Source organism: Anoplopoma fimbria, chromosome 4 (assembly GCF_027596085.1).
Source record: "Anoplopoma fimbria isolate UVic2021 breed Golden Eagle Sablefish chromosome 4, Afim_UVic_2022, whole genome shotgun sequence".
Taxonomy (NCBI): domain Eukaryota; kingdom Metazoa; phylum Chordata; class Actinopteri; order Perciformes; family Anoplopomatidae; genus Anoplopoma; species Anoplopoma fimbria.
In genome coordinates this window covers 25,854,185-25,870,408 of record NC_072452.1, presented here as the reverse complement: position 1 = coordinate 25,870,408, position 16,224 = coordinate 25,854,185, and the positions used below count along the sequence as shown (strand labels likewise).

The window sequence follows — 16,224 nt, the reverse complement described above, 5'->3', positions numbered from 1 at the left end:
TGGGGAGATCATCTTCCCACTTTGTTAGCGAGTAACATGGATGAAGAATAGAACAACAGAAAATGTGGATGAGATGTTTGTACAGGTCGTTATATTTCGCTCAATCAATAAGCATATATCTGTGATCAACATTCAGTAGAGTCTTTATGTTTGTGTCACCTGATGAATGTCAGTCAAATGTTCTCTTCTTGCTGCTAAATGCTAAATTTTTCATCAGTTTGTAGTGTACAGTGTACCGGAACAAGTAACGTATGGTGTACTGAGTGTACCTTAGCAGGTATCGTATGGTGTACTGTCTGTACTGAACAGTTAGCGTATGGTGTACTGAGTGAGTAGCGTATGGTGTTTTGAGCAGGTAGTGAGCAAGTATTGTACAGTGTACCTGAGCAGGTAGACTACCGTGTACGTGAGAAGGTAGAGTACCACGTACTGTGTAATAATCAATCATCAAAATGGGTTTCAATAACTTTCCTGTTGATTGTCTAATCATTTGAGCTCTGTAATATATATAATAGAATATAGTTAATATAAGCTCCACCTCAACAACAATCCCGTTATATAATATATCATCATATACCACTCACATTGAACATATTAATGCATAATAAGTACTTTTATTTTGATACTTATAGTATATTTTGCAGATGATGCGCTGTTTTACTCGCGTAACATTTTCAAAGCAGGACTCGTTCTATTCTCCGTGAAGTCTTCAGTGGAGGTTGTTTCCTCAAAATGGCATCATGCATAAGGACAGATGCTTGTGCATGTTTTGTTTTTTTTCTCACAGGAAGTCATTGAAAATATCTGGTTAGTGAAAGTGTTGACATCTGCCGCGCCACGATTGCTCTCGGTGTTATGTCTTACTTTAACACTGTTGTGTTTTCTGACACTCGGCTGCTTTATTCCCTCCGAGCCTCCTTTTTTAAAAAACAAACTCTAACCTGACCGACTTACACACCTGAGCTGCCGTCCTCCTCTTCCATCCTCTTCCTCCTCCTCAGAGTTTCTCCGCAGACTCTCGACGCCACGATCCTCCCCGGCCAAAACGCTGCGAGTCGGAAGAATTCCGCTTCCGACAAACTGGCCTACAAATGAGGCATTAAGCATCGGTAATAGAGGTGCAGAAAGGTCACGGCTGTATTAATCTGCCGTCTGGGGAATACACCCCTGAGCCGGGAAACGCAGAGACCGAGAGCGAGCGGGCGAGCTTCCAAAAACAAACCCAGAGCATGAATAAATATTTATCTACGCCCGGGTGATCATATTGATCATAAAGTGTTTTAGGAAACAAAACGAGCAGGGAAATGAGATTGATGTAAAAATATTCGGCTGTTGTGTTTTTTTGAGCGGTTTTCTTCCCATCGGACCCTCGGAGGTTCTCCGGGCCGAGAGCAGAGGTCGCTTCCTGCAGGAACAATCGATTTTATTTCAGGATCAACAAGGATTTTTTTTTTTATTCACTGTTTTCCTAAAATCAGCTGCAGACATTAACTCACTGACGTTTTTTTTTCTTCTCTTGACTCACTCAGTCAAAGGCTTTTTATAGTTTTTGCTTTTGATGCTGAAGCTCATTCTGAGCCAATAAAACAGCATTAAATCAAAAGTACAAAGACGTCTGACCTCATTTTAATATAAAAATCAACTTAAGGATCTGAAATAAACGTATAATCCCATTAATGGACAAATGACTCTTCTTTTTCTTTTTGAAAATCAATTTGGCATTTAATTTGTTGGTTTGCAATTCTTAGGATTCCTGTTAAAGTATATAGTTAAAGGTTTAATATTATATAATATTACATTTTATAAGTTACTAGGGTTTATGGAGAAAAAGTATTATTTTATTACTCCATGAAACTGATTTCAGACAGCTTTGTGAATTTGTTACCAGATTATCAAAAATGATTAATCTATTCTTAATAATGTCTTAAAAGATTACATTTTTCATATATAACTAATGTGAAATATATACAATGATGGGCCTAGTACAGAGCCTTGGGGAACCCCACAACTAACCTACGATAATTTTGAATGAAAAAAGTGACTAAGGAAGTGATGTGCTGTTGCCAATACTGTAGTATCTTGAATCAAACAGGCTCTCTAGCTGCTTGCTCTTTCTTCTACTTGCAGAAAAATATTTAAGTAAATATCAAAAAGTACTACGTTGGACAGAGTTGAGTCTTGATGTCGGTGGTTTCTGTTTTCTTGTTTGGGAAGGCGACTCTCAGGACCTGGTGCTCTAAAGGGAACAGCTCAGTGTTGGTGTGTTGTCTTTGTTGTTGTTGGGATTTTTACGTGGTGTTTGGCCAAATAAGGACTTCCTGTCTTCAGATTTTAAACAGTGAACTGAACACCTGCCTGAAAATGTTCCTTTAAGGACGTTATGATGGAACACATTATATACAATGTATGGAGGAAGATACTGTCCTCCTCCTCCTCCTCCTCCTCCTCATCCTCCTCCTCCTCATCCCTGACTGGAGGAAGATTCTGGTCCCTCCAGGGTTTTGTAGTTTTTCTAGCTTTTAAGTAAAAGGTCGCGCTTAAAGAGCAAACACACACACACACACACACACACACACACACACACACACACACACACACACACACACACACACACACACACACACACACACACAAGATAAATCAATTCAGTGCAGTTACCTCCCTGTTTCAGTCACCATCATCCAAGAGATGTTTTACACCCGCTGCTCCTCCTGAATACCTGTCATCACCTGTCCTCCTCCTCGGTCCTTGTCTTCCCCCTCATCTGTCCTCCTGCGTTTTATTTCACCTTTACACATCAATCAGTTTGATCAGGTGTGTTTTTTTAACACAGATTATAAAATCTTTGCTGACGATGTTTCAGTTCAGATCTCATGATTATTCTTAGTGTTTTGGAATGAGAGACCGTCTCTGCCTCTCAATCCTCATTAACATATTTTCTCACTTCAATGTGTGTGTGTGTGTGTGTGTGTGTTTGTGTTTGAAACTCCATGACATGCTGTTTTCTCTCCATTTCCTGTGACTGTTTCAAAATAAAAGCATCCCAGTGGCTCACAGGAAGAGACATTTTAATGTGAAACAGCTGCGGGAAAGTCAAGACATGCATGTGATTATGACTCTGCAAGGATTTAAGAAATACTGAGATTAGAAAAATCTGCACCATCATCCAGCTGAAACAAAGTTTTTCCCAGCATGCTTTGACATGTTACATTTTTTTTTAAAGTATCTAATTCAGAGATGTTATCTTTAGAAGTATAAGAGATGCAGTCGGGTGCTGTTATACAAATATATATAGTTAATAGTTTTAGGTTGGTCACGATGAACAAAGTTTCTCTGTTCTCTTACAGGAAGTTCAGTTTAAATATCTAAGAGTTATTACTCACTGTCACGATAAAGCTCTGACAGTGATATTAATTTAAGTGTTTATTCATGTTTGTAAACATCTTTAACTTCTCTTCTGTCGACATATTTTGTATTATTATATGTGTGTTTTACTGTTTTGTCAGTTTTTACGCCGTAAATGTTCATGATAATAGATAAAGTTTAACTTTGCAGACGTCTGTGTGTATATCCATGTTTTTAATAATAAAATGTTGTTTCTCTTTCTGTGTTTCAGCGGTGTTGGTTTAGCCCGAGCTCACTTTGAGAAGCAGCCGCCGTCCAATCTGAGGAAGTCCAACTTCTTCCACTTTGTTCTGGCGCTGTACGACCGACAGGGTCAGCCGGTCGAGATCGAGAGGACGTCCTACGTCGACTTCGTGGAGAAAGACAAGGTGGCGTATCAGATCCAGAAACGACCTTCATGAGAGCCTCACTGTTGTTCCTTCATTAACATCAACATAAAGTAGTTTATTCTGAATCAATCCTTCATTCAAAGACTCACTAGAGCAACAAGAATGGATTCATCTGGCGCTGAAAGTAGTCCCCAACAGATGCACTACTTACTGCTGTTTATTTGTTTTAACACGAACAAATAAACAATAATACTAATAATTCAATTAAACAATGAAACATGTAGTCATGGCTTAGTAGTCAACAAAGGAAAAGAAACATGACGTTTCACATATTATTACTACTACCAACACAACTACTACTACTAACACTACTACTACTACTGCTAACACTACTACTACTACTACTACTACACTACTACTACTACTACTACTACTACTACTACTACTACTACTACTACTACTACTACTACACTACTACTACTGCTAACACTACTACTACTACTACTACTACTACTACTACTACTACTACTACTACTACTACTACTACTACTACTACTACTACTACTACTACTACTACTACTACTACTACTACTACTACTACTACTACTACTACTACTACTACTACTAACACTACTACTACTACTACTACTACTACTACTACTACTACTACTACTACTACTACTACTACTGCTAACACTACTACTACTACTACTACTACTACTACTACTGCTAGTTCTACTACTACTACTACTACTACTAACTACTACTACTACTACTGCTAAAACTACTACTGCTGCTACTAATACTACTACTACTAACAACACTACTACTACTACTACTACTACTGCTTACACAACTACTACTACTACTAAATATGAATATTAGTAGTAATGGTAATATTAATAATATTAGTATAATAATAAATCCAGACAGGTTGAGGAGTGTTTGGTGTTTGATCGGCTGCCAGCTGGCTCTTAAATCCTCCGTCCAACTCCACCCACTCACTCACCTCACCTCTGCTTCGACCTCTAGTCCCCCCCCAACACACACACACACACACACACACACACACACACACACACACACACACACACACACACACACACACACACACACACACACACACACACACACACTGGGACTGAGCCAACACTCCCAGGCACAGTTGGCACCGAGCGACCGACTGACGGAGACTAAAAGAAAAGAGAAAAGAGATGAAATAAAAAGAGGAATAAAAGATGAAGAGGAAGAAGAAGAAGGGTGAGAGAGGGTCGAGAGAGGAAATATATATTTTTTTCTAACAACAAATACAGAGAAAACACAAGAATAAACAATTATTTTGAACAGTAAATAATCAATAAACTAAATAAATAAATGTGAATTCATATTAATAAATAACTGTATGTAAACAAGAAGTATGCGCTTATAGAACTTAAATATCATATTCAGTATAACTGATTGTCTGAGTTCAAAGGTCGCAGTGACGGTCAGCCAGCAGCAATTATAAACAAATCAAAACAATAACTGCAATAATAACATTTATAATATCCTCAAACTGAAAAATGAAGCAGGAGCAGCTCTGACTGTGAGGACTGCAGAGTAACAGCATCAAGACTGTATTTTTTTTATCATCACACCTTCGTCACAGTAACTCGTTGTGTAAAGTGTGTCTTTGTGTGTTTGTGTGACAGGAGTACAACGGAGAGAAGACCAACAACGGGATCCACTACAGACTACAGCTCCTCTACAGCAACGGTGAGTCACATTACTATACTCTAATAATATATATGTATATATGCATCATGTTAGAAAATGTTTAAATAGTGGGTGAGGGGTTGAAAAATTCAGCCACGCCCACTTCAGAGATGAAACTGGTGATATTGAGGCACTGAATTTGATGAATTTACTGTTTTTCAAACCACAAATGAGACAAAGTGCTGCAGTCAAAAACAAATAAAGTGCGAAAAAATTATAAATAAAAAATGTTATGCTTATACTTAAAAAAGTAAAATATTTTGTTTTAATTTCTTTAAATAAAGACTTAATAAATAAAGACTTCATTATGGAAGCGCATTCACAATAGGAAGATAATGAAATAGATGAAATTTTATAATAATCGACTTGTAGCAGTAATATGATTAAACTTTATTTATCAAAACAACATGACAAAGATTTGACAGTCGTAAGAAAAGACAAAAATAAAGATACTAACGCTAAATAATAATCATTAGAGATTAGAACAAAAAAAAGAAGAAAAATGTGTTTCTTAAGTCAAACCTATGACGTAACGTTTAGAAAAAATAAATTGAGAAACTTTTTGTTTAAAAACAAACTACAACATCGGGCGATATTGAGAAGACCCGCATTCTGACAGCCGCGTTAGTCCCGCCCCTATTTCTGACTCGTCACTTCCTGCGTCTCTCATTGGCTCGATCATTTTATTTAAACGAGAAACCGCCGATTCTTATCTCGATACCTGAACTTGACCTCGGTGGAGTGGACCATTTTTGAACACTCTGTGATTGACAGCCTGAAGTTAAATTCCTCCCTCTTTAAATGGCAGCTCTGTAGGTCAGCTGAGTCTTTGTTCAGGTGTGCTGTATTTGATTGATTGAAGTGCAGCTAATGATCGGGGTGCTCCCACAGGTGAAACTGTCTGCGTCGGTTTCGCGGTTGTTGAACTTTCCTGCATGAATTGGGGAGGTTTTTTTTGTCGAGGAAAGGAATTTATATTAAAGGTCACCTCGGCAGACTTCTAGCTGAAGTGAACTGTGAGGCTGGAAAAAAGTTTTTCATTATCAGCACACACACACAGAGAGAGAGAGAGAGAGACATCTGGAATATCTGACAACTCACCAAACGTGAACTCTGTTTTGTCCATCGGGGGGAAAGTGGAGGGAAAACACAGCTCGCCTTCCTGTTGGCTGGCGTCCAGAGCCGTAACGCTCTCAGACCTCCTGCAGGAAACAAACTCCAGATAAAGTGGGACATAAAAAAAAGAGCGTTTTCTTCCAGAAGGGGGATAAATCACTCCTAATACGAGTCGGCGTCGTCGGATTAGCATCGTACGGCGGTAATTGACCTCATCCGCAATCCCGCGGACGGATAGCCGCCATTTATGGGCCTCAGACCCGCTCGACACTGAGGAGTGAATCATGTCAATTAGGAAGCACAGGAAGCTGCGAGGAAAACGGGCCCCGAAAAAAACAAGAAGAAGAAGAATACAATTAGAGCCACGCGGCTACGCTAACAGGTGTTCGCTGCCATTTAGCTTCCTCCGCCCCATGTCGTGTTCGTGTCACATTTACGCTCCGATGCATAGCTAATAAAAGACAAGCAAACCGGGATTGATATTTAATTTGTCGGAGAATGAGGATTCCTTGTTATCCTTGAGGAAAGAAGGCAGCGGGGGGGCGGTGGTGGAGGGGGTGGAGCGGGCGGGAGCTCGGTAGTTAAAGGCGGCGTGGCCTATAAATAATAAACAGCTCTGGAGCAGCGCTAATGTTTGTTTTTGCTGAAGGGGGGGTGCGTTAGCGTAGCCGGGACGACAAGAGCTACAGAAAACATAAATACACTACCGGGACATAAATAATAACAGAACTCATTTTACAGAACATTATTAGGAGTCTCTTCTTTTGTTTGCACACTGAGCTCAAATTAGCATAACAGGCTAATGTATGCATGCATGCATGTGTGTGTGTGTGTGTGTGTGTGTGTGTGTGTGTGTGTGTGTGTGTGTGTGTGTGTGTGTTGGTGGTATAAATGTGTCATCGGGTCGTCAATTCTGCTCAGACTCGCAGATTATTAATATTATTATTGTGTGTTTTCTGTGTTTTTCAGGCATCAGGACAGAACAGGATCTTTTCGTTCGGCTGATAGACTCCATGACCAAACAGGTGAGAAGACTCAAACATGAATCCACGTTTCATAATGTTGTTATAACATGTTTTAGACTATGAACAAACACGGACAATAGGAATTAAAGGGGACACACTACAGATGTATGGGTTAAAAAACGAGCTTATATGACACTTTCCCAGTTGATTGCTTATATTAAGACAGTATTTCTCTGTTTTGCCAGTTTCCAGAAGTGTTTGAATATGCAAATGAGGCATTATCTTATTAAATATGTGCTAATTTTCATAGATTTCCAGAACAGAAATCTAAACGTTGGATAAAGTCAGGTTCAAAATTCTTGTTTCATTTTGTTGACATATTAGAGTAAAAGGTTTTTACCAAGGATATCAAGTATATCTCTGTTTCACTCCATAAATACTGTCAACAGCCATAAAAAAAATCTATTTTCTCCATGTTTTTAGTCATAAAATGTTGTATAAATCAGGCTATGAATGATATATGAACAAACCCCTCTGTAGAAACCTTCAGAATATAGAGAGGAATGAAGCTGTAAAGTTTGGTGTATGTAAGAGCTACTGAAGTGGAGATTTATGGATCAGAGTCTGAGAAAAAACTCATTTAGAGAAAACGTCCTTTAAAGATATGTTTAGTTAAATTACATCCATGTAGAAGACTCTACAGGTGAATAGGGTAAAAAAATAACTAATAGATATGAAACTTGTAACATGAACATGAAACTTCTCCAGTTGATTACTGACATTACAAGTTTTCTGAGGTGTTATGTTTAAATATGCAAATGAGGCATTATCTAATGGTAACTTTTGTGAATTTAGAAGAAATCTACAGACGCAAACAGACAAAGTAGAAAAATAAATGTTTTTACAATATATGTGTTTTTAAAATGAAGAGCTCTATAGTTTTGTTTAGAATGTTTAAACGTTTAATCATTAAACATTCAGTTAGTTAAAGCTGTAGGAACAGTCATAACTCATGAATCTGTTCTCTGGAGTCTGATTAGCTTAGCTTAGCATAGTGACAGGCAGCGGGTGGATCCAGCTAGCGTCTCACCGATGAACATGTTTTATATCGTTTGAGTCTCCGCTGGTTTCCTGTTCAAATGTTTCCAGAGTGTAACTGAAACCACACGTTTTCTCCGACTCCCTGTGACTCCAGAAACTTATTACCCATAAATCCAATTATAAGATAGACGGGCAATAAAACACTCAAACAATCAGTGCCGTTATTTAACCCCAAAATATTCCTTCAAACTTTAACGAACTCTTAAAAACTCCCCTTCAGAACAACCTCCTCCTCCTCCTCCTCCTCTTTCAGCCCTGATGTGTTTTCCTTTCCAGCTGTGTCGCTCCGTCTTTAGCCGACTCCCACATTTCCGGTTTTCACTCACTCAGAACCCCCCGTGTGGGATTTGAACCTGTGAACGGTTTCTGTGCCAAGAAAAAAAACCATTTCCAAAATTCCAGTCGATCTTGCCAGCCGACCTCCCGGCTTCGTTCCTGAAGTTCACTGGACTCCAGATCCTCCTGGTTCCTCACACCTGAGGCTTTACTGTGAGAATATTCATCTGAGAACAATAAAATAAAGGTTCTTTGCTTTTATTACCTTTTTAAAACTCTGAACAAAGGATCATTTGAAACAAAAAAGGGCTGCAAACAAAGATTCTGTCCTGAAATATCTCTCAGTAAAAACCATTAAAAGTTTAAAAAAATATCCTTTTACTGTGTTTTAATCATTTTTAGTGGATATTTGCATAAAAACACACTATTCAATTGATTAGAAAATAAAAGATTGATTAATATTGATTAAAAAAACACGTCGTCATTAGTAGTTTTAATGATGTGTTATAATCTATTTAGAGCTAGTATTAGGAAGTTAAACATCTCATAATTCATCTCTAATATCTATTTAATATTAATGTGTTTGTGTCTTCAAACTACTGGATTTATTCAAGTTTATCACCAAAACTTAATGTGAACGCATCACGATAACGTTATTTGTTTTTCTTAAATTGACAAAAAGTTAAAACAAGTTCTCTGCTGATGAAGCTGTTTCTGAGCCTGCTGCCCTTTAATGTGTCTAACATGTGCTCATAAAAGATTACCTTCGTTAAAGAGGCAGAAACCCAAAAACCGACCTGAAGTCCAACCCACAAACTGAAACTAAAAGAATAAAAGTCTGTTATCTAGGTTTTTAGAGGCTTAGATAATAATGCAACAAATATCTTAGTTTATATTGTACATAACCAGTTTGTCAAATAACCTAAACCAACTCAAGGAGGTCTGTGGGCCTCTGGGGGTCTCTGGGTCTGGGGGTCTGGGCCACTTTGGGTCTGGGGTTCCAGTTTCTCTGTATAGGAGCTTGAGGACTAAATAAGTGAATAACCAGCACTCACTTACATAAAACCAGAACATAAATCATGTCCAAAAACACATGTTTAAACCTCCACCCGTCCTCCCAGCTACACCTCCTACTTATTCACCCCACCCCGTCATATCTCCCCCCCTCCTCCCGGTTGGCCCTGTCGGCATGTCACCAATCGATGTACCAAGCGGCTCCTCGACAAAGCGTCAGCCATGGAAACGGATCAATAGGCCCTAATGTGGCACAGCGACGGCACACTGGAGACAATAATCCTGACATCTCCCCCCCATACACATGTCTCCACCTTCACCTCCCACTACATGACACCCCATTGGTCCACAGTCAGACCTGACAGACGGGTCGGCTGGAGTCGTCGTCCCCCCCACCCACCGTGGATCGATATAAACCCTGTGGAGGACCCGTTAGAGGCCCCGTGTCCGTGGGATTGTCAGAGCGAGGAGCGGCTGAATTAATGCAGATTGGACTGCAGAGCGCCGCCGCCGTCGCCGCCATCACAACTTTCATACAGCGAGTTGCATCACACAGAGAGGATGAAGGGCTCAGCGTGACTTCAGCCGTCACATCTAAACAATAAAATATATATTTGGGAGCAACGAAAAGACGAATCTGAGGAATCAGAGCGTTGCAGCATTTATATGCTTTGTTTCTGAGGAACATCATGGACCTTCAGGTCGATCCTCAACCATAAAACAAAGATCTGAACCCTCAAAGAAGTGAGGACAAGACAAATGTCCCCACTTACAAAATATCCACACATTCAAAGTAGCCCCACTCTCCAAAAATGCCCTTAATTTCCCCCCAAAAAACACTTTTTTGTTACTTTCCAAAAAGTCGTAATTTTCAGATTGTTTTCCATTTTTCAAAAAAGATTCACACTTTCCAAAAACGTTGTCACTTTTCATAAATTGTCCTAAATTTCTTAGAACGTCCAATCATCAATTTTTCCTTAACTTTCAAAAAATGTCTTCGCTTTCTAAAAAGGTTAATAATTTCCCCCCCCAAAAATCTTAAATTTTACCCCAGTTTCCAAAGAATATAAATGTCCTGAATTTCCATTCCATAAATTGCCTCGCCTTTAAAAAATTGTCTTTCCCAACTAATTTGACAAAAGATCTACTTTAAATAAATGTCCTAACTTTTGGAGAACGATCCTGTTTGCCACAAAAAAACTGTCCTCATATTTTGAAATGTCCACTTTTAAAATTAAAAGTCAAACTTTTTTTTTTTACAATTTCCACACTGTCAAAAAATGTTGTCACTTTCCAAAATCATTATCATTATATCCACTTTCAAATAATGATAAAAGGTTCCCCAACTTTCCTTTTACTTTCCAAAAATGTTTCCTCACTGTCTGAAGAATATCACGAGTTTCCCCAAAATGTCCTCACGGAACAAAAACTGTCCTCTCTCCAAAATGTCTCCTCTCTGAAGACGCATAAAGCTCAGTTGACCCACAAACGAGCATGAAAGAGGACGTGCAGTCACACAAACTCATGGGACGATTGCATCACGAATGATGATGTAGAAATATCGACCACCAAAATCTACACACAGTGTGTGTGTGTGTGTGTGTGTGTGTGTGTGTGTGTGTGTGTGTGTGTGTGTGTGTGTGTGTGTGTGTGTGTGTGTGTGTGATGCAATCCACGTCCCTCCTGGTCAAACTGGAGCATTTTAATCCAGAGGAACAGAGCCGGCATCAGGATCAATAATGCAGAAGTGGTCGTTATCCTAAAAGTATTGTACCCCAGGGGTGTGTGTGTGTGTGTGTGTGTGTGTGTGTGTGTGTGTGTGTGTGTGTGTGTGTGTGTGTGTGTGTGTGTGTGTGTGTGTGTGTGCAGGGCGGAGGTCTGTTTTGACTATAAAGGTGGATGAGGTAGTGGTAGGTCATTGTAGGAAAAGAGGGGACGAAAAGGGGGAGAATACACACACACACACACACACACACACACACACACACACACACACACACACACACACACACACACACACACACACACACAGACACACACTCTTACTGGAGTTCATTTACAACCACCAGGGTATTACCTACACACACACACACACACATCTACACATCTACACATTTACACATATACACAGCGGTCATCCGTCATCCGGACGCTGACATGACAGCTCGGTGGGGGTGAGGAGGGCGAGGGGGTGGGGGGCTTCATCCTGGGGCGCCGCCCGCCATCTGGCAGGGAATTCTGGGAAGGCTGGAGGAGACTGAGACCACCAAAAGGGGAGGTGGTGGAGGAGGAGGTGGAGGAGGAGGTGGTGGTGGTTGGAGGCCATGTTTGACTTTGTTGGTGCTGAGGACCAATCAGAGAGGAGGAGGAGGGGTGGGGGGGTGGACAAATATAATAAACACCTGCAAACATCAACACATCAGCCGTCTCATTGGTTCACATGATCTGTGTAAAACAACACGACTGGTTCAGAATCACAGTAAACTGGTCCCAGTTGCAGCAAACTGGTTTACCTCTGTGCTGATTTCTATATTAACTGGTCTAAATGGTCACTAAAGAGGTTTATAAACGGTTTACGTTTACAGTAAATGTGTACTGAACTGGTTATATTTGTTCCTTAAACTAATTTACATGTTCCGCAAACTGGTTTACATGTTCCGTAAACTGGTTTACATGTTCCGTAAACTGGTTTACATGTTCCGCAAACTGGTTTAGATATGCAGTGAACTGTTTCTTTCCTCCAGAGTAAACTGGATTATGTGTAAACTGGTTAATCTGAAGAGTAAACTAGTTTATATGTCGAGTAAAATCTTATAAATTTGCTGTAAATGTTCAATATGTAAGCTGTAAACTGGCTAACATATAGGTAACTGGTTAATCTTTGAACTAGTTTACATGTGCACTTTTTTTTTAACGCTTATATTTGACACTCTTGTAAAGAAACATTTAGACTTTTTGTGATAAATCAGCGTCTCACTTCCTGTCTGTGTTTGTGTCCCATCAGCCGATCCTCTACGAAGGTCAGGACAAGAACCCAGAGATGTGTCGCGTCCTCCTCACCCACGAGATCATGTGCAGGTAAGAAACCGTCAACCACGATGATCCTCTTATATTATAATGTACAGGAAGTGTGTGTGTGTGTGTGTGTGTGTGTGTGTGTGTGTGTGTGTGTGTGTGTGTGTGTGTGTGTGTGTGTGTTTGTAGTTTTTACTGTCTGAGCTGGAAGATAAAAAAAACAAAAAAACATGTTTTGGTGTTTTGTTTTGTTCATTACAACAAAAATACTTATTCAGATATTCAAGTACAGGTTTATCTTACCTGAATATCCTTATGCCAATTTAATTAAAAATAGCCATTGTTAACTCTGACCATAGTTATACTGAATTAGCTTTAAATTACCACACATTTACTGTCATTTTACTGTATGTTTTTACTATTTAAACAACAGTTGAGTTGAGTCCAAAGTCTTCAGATGTCTTGTTTTGTCCGTCCAACAGTCCAAGGATTGAATAATTGCAATGATTATCATAACAATAACAATAGTAGTAATAATGATAACAATAATATTAATAATAAAACCAATAGTGAAAAAAAATGACAATAATAACATTTTACAATAATATTTAATTTATATTATTATTATTATATTATATTTAATATAATATAATAATATTGGTTTTATTTTAATATTATTATTATAAATAATAGTAATAATACAATGCAACTCTTTGAGCTGTATTGTACATATGAGAGATGGTGTATAGATACAGGAGGTGTTGTGTGTGTGTGTGTGTGTGTGTGTGTGTGTGTGTGTGTGCGTGTGTGTGTGTGTGTGTGTGTGTGTGTGCGTGTGTGCGAGTGTGTGTGTGTGTGTGCGAGTGTGTGTGTGTGTGTGTGTGTGTCTATAAGATAAAAAAAGAGCAGCTGTTGGTTTGTCGTTCATCACACCAATCAACACATTTCCTGCCCTGCGTGTCTCTGCTGTTGTCTGTGAGTTAATGGTTTTACTGGTTCAGTCTGAGGAGTGAAGAAGAAGAAGAAGAATAGTGTGGGGGGGGGGAAAAATAAGACACACACACACACACACACACACACACACACACACACACACACGTAACAAACACACACACCTGAAGCTGGAGTCTCAGAGCGTCTTTGTGTGTTTGAGCCACATGAAGACGAGAAAACATTCTTCATGAATCAACCTGATCAAAAACAACTGCTTAATGTGTACATTGGTTTACATGCGAACTGGTCTAAATGTAGATGGAACTGGTTGATGTGTAGAGTTAACTGGTTTGTGCTGGTGTATAGATGTGCAGTAAACTGGGTAACCTGTAGAGTAAACTGGTGGGTGACATGTGAACTGGACCAAATGGGCAATATGATGGTTTACATGTAAATACGTTGGTAGACGTAAAAATGGAGTTAACTGGTTTACATGCAGTAAACTGGTGTTTAGTTGAGTAAACTGGTTTTATCTGCAGTAAACTGTTGTATAAATTGGGTAAACTGGTTCTTATCTGCAGTTAACTGGTGTATTAGTTGAGTAAACTGGTTTTAAATTTGAATAAATTGGTAAATATTGGGAGGACTCTGGTCTACAGTGGCAGTTAACTGGTACACTGGTAAACTCTAGCTGTGTAGTAAACTGCTAAATCTTTAGAGCAAACTGGTTTATGTGTGCACTGGAAAACATTTGTATTATTAACAGACTAAACTGGTTTAAATATGCTGTATACTGGTGAATCTGTAGAAGGAACTGGTTTATCTGTTAACTTGTTTACATGTTAATTTGTCTAAATTAAGTGCAGTAAACTGGTAAATATGTGAACTGGTTTAAGTGCATACGTTGGTATAAATATGCAGAAGACTGGTTTTCAGCAGTGTAAACCTGCTGCATGTAAACTGGTGTAAATTTGAATTAAATTGGTTAATCTTTAAACTGGTTTAGATGTTAACGTGTTAACACAACCGGTTTTGGCGGGAATAGATTGGGAAACATTTGCAGTAGACTGGTTTATCTGTAAACTGGTTACAGATGCATGAATTGGTGGAAGTGGAGTGAACTGGTTTCGGTGTATTCAACCAGTAACAGAACAGAATCAGGTCTGTAGTTTGACCTCAAACTTCAGATATCTCTAAACTTCCGTCCTCCTCTGACTTTTATCGTCAGTGCGTCGGGCTCCCCCCCGCCCCCCCCCGCCAGATCCCCTTCGATACGAGCTTCATTTCCATAATGACGGCTGGCTGTCTGCGACTCTGAGCTTCAGTCATTATGTGATTGAGTGCGATTATTAACCAGCTTTCCCCCTGATGGATGCTGTGTTTCCATTCGCTAATGAGAGAGGGATCAGAGAGCGGCTCACTCTTTCCGTCTCTCTCCGTCTCTCTCTGCTCCCAGGTGAGCTCGTCTTTATGGGCGTCCCTGTTGGTTTGTCTACCTGGATCACACCTGGTTCAGGTGGAGGGACGCCCTGTTTCCCTCTCATGGGATTAATAGAACAAGAAGCTACCTGAGTCCAGCTCCTATTTCTATCTTGGAGAAGGGACATATTGTTCTTTTGACTCCACTACATTTATGTTCTTGTTCCTGAGCAGATTTACATTTTGCGGCCAATAAGAGATAAATATATATATGTTGTATCTCCAAAATATCAGCTTTAGGAACTCCACTTTACTCGTAAGTGGACATGATAAGTGGTGATGCTTGTTGTTTCTATCATGCATTATAAAGGTTTTTTATTAGTTTTTTATTAGTGGTTCATATACCTTTTTGAACTTATATTTATGGATTTACCCATTTTTATTTGGGTGTTTTTGTGTAGTATATTGTTTGTCTGTTGGAGGATAGGACAGTGTTTCTACAACTGTAGAGGTGCATTTAAGAGTTTTTTGATCCATCCTTTTTGACAGAGAACAGAGTTGTAATGACGACTACTGGATTGTGTTGATTGAATGAATACAACCCACAACTGGCTAACCCCCGTCTTCATTTCAACTCAAAAACAAGCAGCGATGTATGCAACCAATCGGCTCAAAGTTGGCGTATAAGACACTTCATATAATCAAAGCCAAAAACATAAGCAGCGAGTTGTGGCGATGTACTCAGCAGTGTAGGTACATGTAGTGTTGTTAGCGGTTAGCAAAACACACTGTTCAAAACAATAAAAGTGAGCAGTGTGCAAGAGAGGTACTCAGCAGTATCACACTTTTCATGGTTTTGTTTGAACTCCCAAAGAATTTGGTTAAGTTTAAAGAAA

The 16,224-nt window shown here is 39.3% G+C and overlaps 1 protein-coding gene across 1 annotated transcript in view; it reads left to right on the top strand.

The window, feature by feature from the left end:
- Window positions 1-16,224, top strand: part of LOC129089727 (transcription factor COE3-like) — a 136,314-nt gene that overhangs the window by 12,899 nt on the left and 107,191 nt on the right. The window contains 4 exon segments of the mRNA XM_054597073.1: window positions 3,617-3,773; window positions 5,426-5,489; window positions 7,575-7,630; window positions 12,966-13,039. Of these exon segments, the coding sequence (XP_054453048.1) occupies window positions 3,617-3,773; window positions 5,426-5,489; window positions 7,575-7,630; window positions 12,966-13,039 (351 nt within the window).